This window comes from Lactuca sativa, chromosome 8, assembly GCF_002870075.4.
Source record: "Lactuca sativa cultivar Salinas chromosome 8, Lsat_Salinas_v11, whole genome shotgun sequence".
NCBI classification, from domain to species: domain Eukaryota; kingdom Viridiplantae; phylum Streptophyta; class Magnoliopsida; order Asterales; family Asteraceae; genus Lactuca; species Lactuca sativa.
The window spans coordinates 9,730,218-9,732,781 of NC_056630.2; the positions used below are offsets into that span (position 1 = coordinate 9,730,218).

A 2,564-nucleotide genomic window follows, 5' to 3' on the forward strand; every position below is an offset into this window, starting at 1 on the left:
GTAATTGTTCCTTATTTATTAAATCATTTGTCATTCTAAAAAACTCAACTACAAAACTTAAGATCATCTTAAAATTAGGAAACCATTGTTACGGATTAATTTACCCCCAATGTGTTCATTGTCAAGCTTGAAGAGTTTAAAAATTAGTTGATATATAAATATAATATAGTATAATTTAGTTATTGAATAAAGTATTTAACAAAAAATGACGTTGAGATGTTAACGGAGTAGGGATGGTGTAACAGTTAATATTTTGTCCGTGAGCAGGGGGTGTCTATCTGTCCCAAATTCCATTCCTTTTAAAATATCGTGGGTCCAAAACTGGCACTACCGCCACAAAATCTTCCTTTCTCTCCACAAACTCTGCAAATCTTCCACCGTTGAGCGATGGTAGATGGGTAAGACAACCAGGTGGATCCGCTCGCTTTTCCGGCCAAAAAAGACCCCTTCCTCCTCCAACGCCACCGGGTCGGCTTCTCTAACGCAAAATAAACCTGCAGATGGGGTTAACAACTCATCGGAATATAATTCATACCCCGAATCACACGATGCTAACAAGCACGCAATAGCAGTAGCCGCCGCTACGGCTGCGGTCGCCGAGGCAGCACTCGCGGCAGCCCATGCGGCGGCGGAGGTGGTCAGACTGACTGCTGGTGGTGGACGAAATAGAACGTATTATGACGTTGAGCCACGGAGGGTAGCGGCGGCAGTGAGGATTCAGTCCACATTCCGGGCGTACTTGGTAAGTCTAAAATGTCTGATAATTGAGAATGTTATATGAATTTACTGATATACCCCTGTTCGATGGTCAAAATTACGTCGGTTGTGGTGGGGGACAATTAATGCAGGGATGGGCAGTCGTCGGATTTTGTGATGGTTGGTTTGCTACTTTGCCCCTTGATAGTGCTATGTCAATTTTTTCTTTTTTCAACCACAAAAAACATTTGTTTTTTTCTTTCTAACATTTGCACATGGCCTTCATTTTTGGAATTTGTGGACCGATTTTTATTCATTTTCTAAAGTACTAATTTTTTTTCCCTTCTCATGGACCACGTAATTAATTACATTTCCAAATAAATGAGAATTAATTACCTTACCTATATGGTGATATTGCAAAGTTAGAATTATTTTGCTGTTGTCACGATAAAAAATTAAAATCCGTATAAAGTATAAACACAAGTCAATAAAATCAATTTTTTTTTTTTTAACAAAGTAGAATGCTATTTTGGTGCATAATATTATGTAGGCTAGGAGGGCACTAAGAGCACTGAAAGGATTAGTGAAGCTTCAGGCATTGGTTCGAGGTCGAATCGTTCGAAAACAAAGCGCAGAAATGCTTCGAAGAATGCAAGCCATGGCTCGTGTCCAAGCTCGAGCTTGCGCTAGTCGATCTTCATTGTCGGCGTCACCACATTCAAGCACCAGATCATCAAACTCGCATAATCATCCTGTAAGTTGTTAAATTCCATTAATAAACGTCATAAACAGTGATTTCTCGCTGATTGTTGACTGAAATATGAAATTCTCACAGAAATTTACTAGTGCGAAAGGGTCTTTCATCCAAGAACGTTTTAAAGGGTTAAATTGGTTGGAAAATTGGATGGACGATGGATCATGGAGCAGTAAACAATGTCGACCTGATGATGAAAGGAGTGATAAGATTCTAGAAGTGGATACCTGGAAGCCTCGGGTTAACCCGAGTCCGAGTAACAAGTCGACAAATTCCACACCGACAAAGCCTTGGAACCCTAGATCCGGGACAAGGGAAGTGTTGCCATTGGGTTCGATGATTCTCCGGGAGGCGGAGAAAAATGTGTCGACGGCTGAAAACACGCCTAGGGCTTGTTCCCCTGGTTCTAGACCTGGAAGTAGCTATAGACAAAGCCCTTTCACTGAATATTCACGTAGTGTTTATGGTGATTACCCGAGTTATCCAAATTACATGGCCAATACTCAATCTTCACGAGCAAAATTGAGGTCGCATAGTGCTCCAAAACAGAGGAATCTGGGTTCCAGTAGACTGGTTTGGGATTATTCTGATACTGTTTCCGAGAGAGGATTTCGAAGCTAGATCTTGGCTCGTAACTCTAAATCCAAATCCAAATTATTGGATTGGATTGCAAAAAAGAAGTCTGTTTTCTTGATTCAGAGTTTATTTTATTTTTTTTAAAATATTATCGTCTATTGGTGTGTTTAGCCGTTTGCAATTTTACACGATGTAATTTTGAAAACCCGTATATAAATCTGCTCTTTGTGCTAACTTTCAACTTATGCTATGTTTTAGTTGTTTTTTAAATGACAAATATTCATATAAAACAAAAACTTTTTTAATTTTATCAAGTCTGGTTATCTTCTTGTTAAAAAGTTAAAAAAGTCATTACTCTTTCGCATTGAAATAGAGCATGGGACCGGGTTCAGCCCGACTTAACAATTAAGAATATGACAATGAGATGCAACCAACCGGACCGGTCCCAACCTTGTGACTGATGATGCAACTAGAAATGCAGAACAAAGTAAACTTAATTGTCTTGCTCATGGTAAAAAATTCTTGTCAAATTAGACTT

The 2,564-nt window shown here is 39.2% G+C and overlaps 1 protein-coding gene across 1 annotated transcript; it reads left to right on the forward strand.

Annotated features, from left to right (window-relative positions):
• Positions 1 to 289: 289 nt before the first annotated feature.
• On the forward strand, positions 290 to 2,260 carry LOC111908421 (protein IQ-DOMAIN 23). The gene is made up of 3 exons (XM_023904252.3): positions 290 to 742; positions 1,247 to 1,450; positions 1,532 to 2,260. Exons 1-3 carry the CDS (start codon positions 395 to 397, stop codon positions 2,069 to 2,071), a joined length of 1,092 nt encoding a protein of 363 aa, XP_023760020.1. The 5' UTR covers positions 290 to 394; the 3' UTR covers positions 2,072 to 2,260.
• The last annotated feature ends 304 nt before the right edge of the window (positions 2,261 to 2,564 follow it).

What these genes read in the sequence shown, in the direction of transcription:
- LOC111908421 (XM_023904252.3), top strand. Translation starts at nt 395, where the DNA reads ATGGGTAAGACAACCAGGTGGATCCGCTCGCTTTTCCGGCCAAAAAAG. An exon ending in CCACATTCCGGGCGTACTTG is followed by an intron (nt 743 to 1,246) that starts GTAAGTCTAAAA and finishes AATATTATGTAG; the next exon opens with GCTAGGAGGGCACTAAGAGC. An exon ending in CAAACTCGCATAATCATCCT is followed by an intron (nt 1,451 to 1,531) that starts GTAAGTTGTTAA and finishes AAATTCTCACAG; the next exon opens with AAATTTACTAGTGCGAAAGG.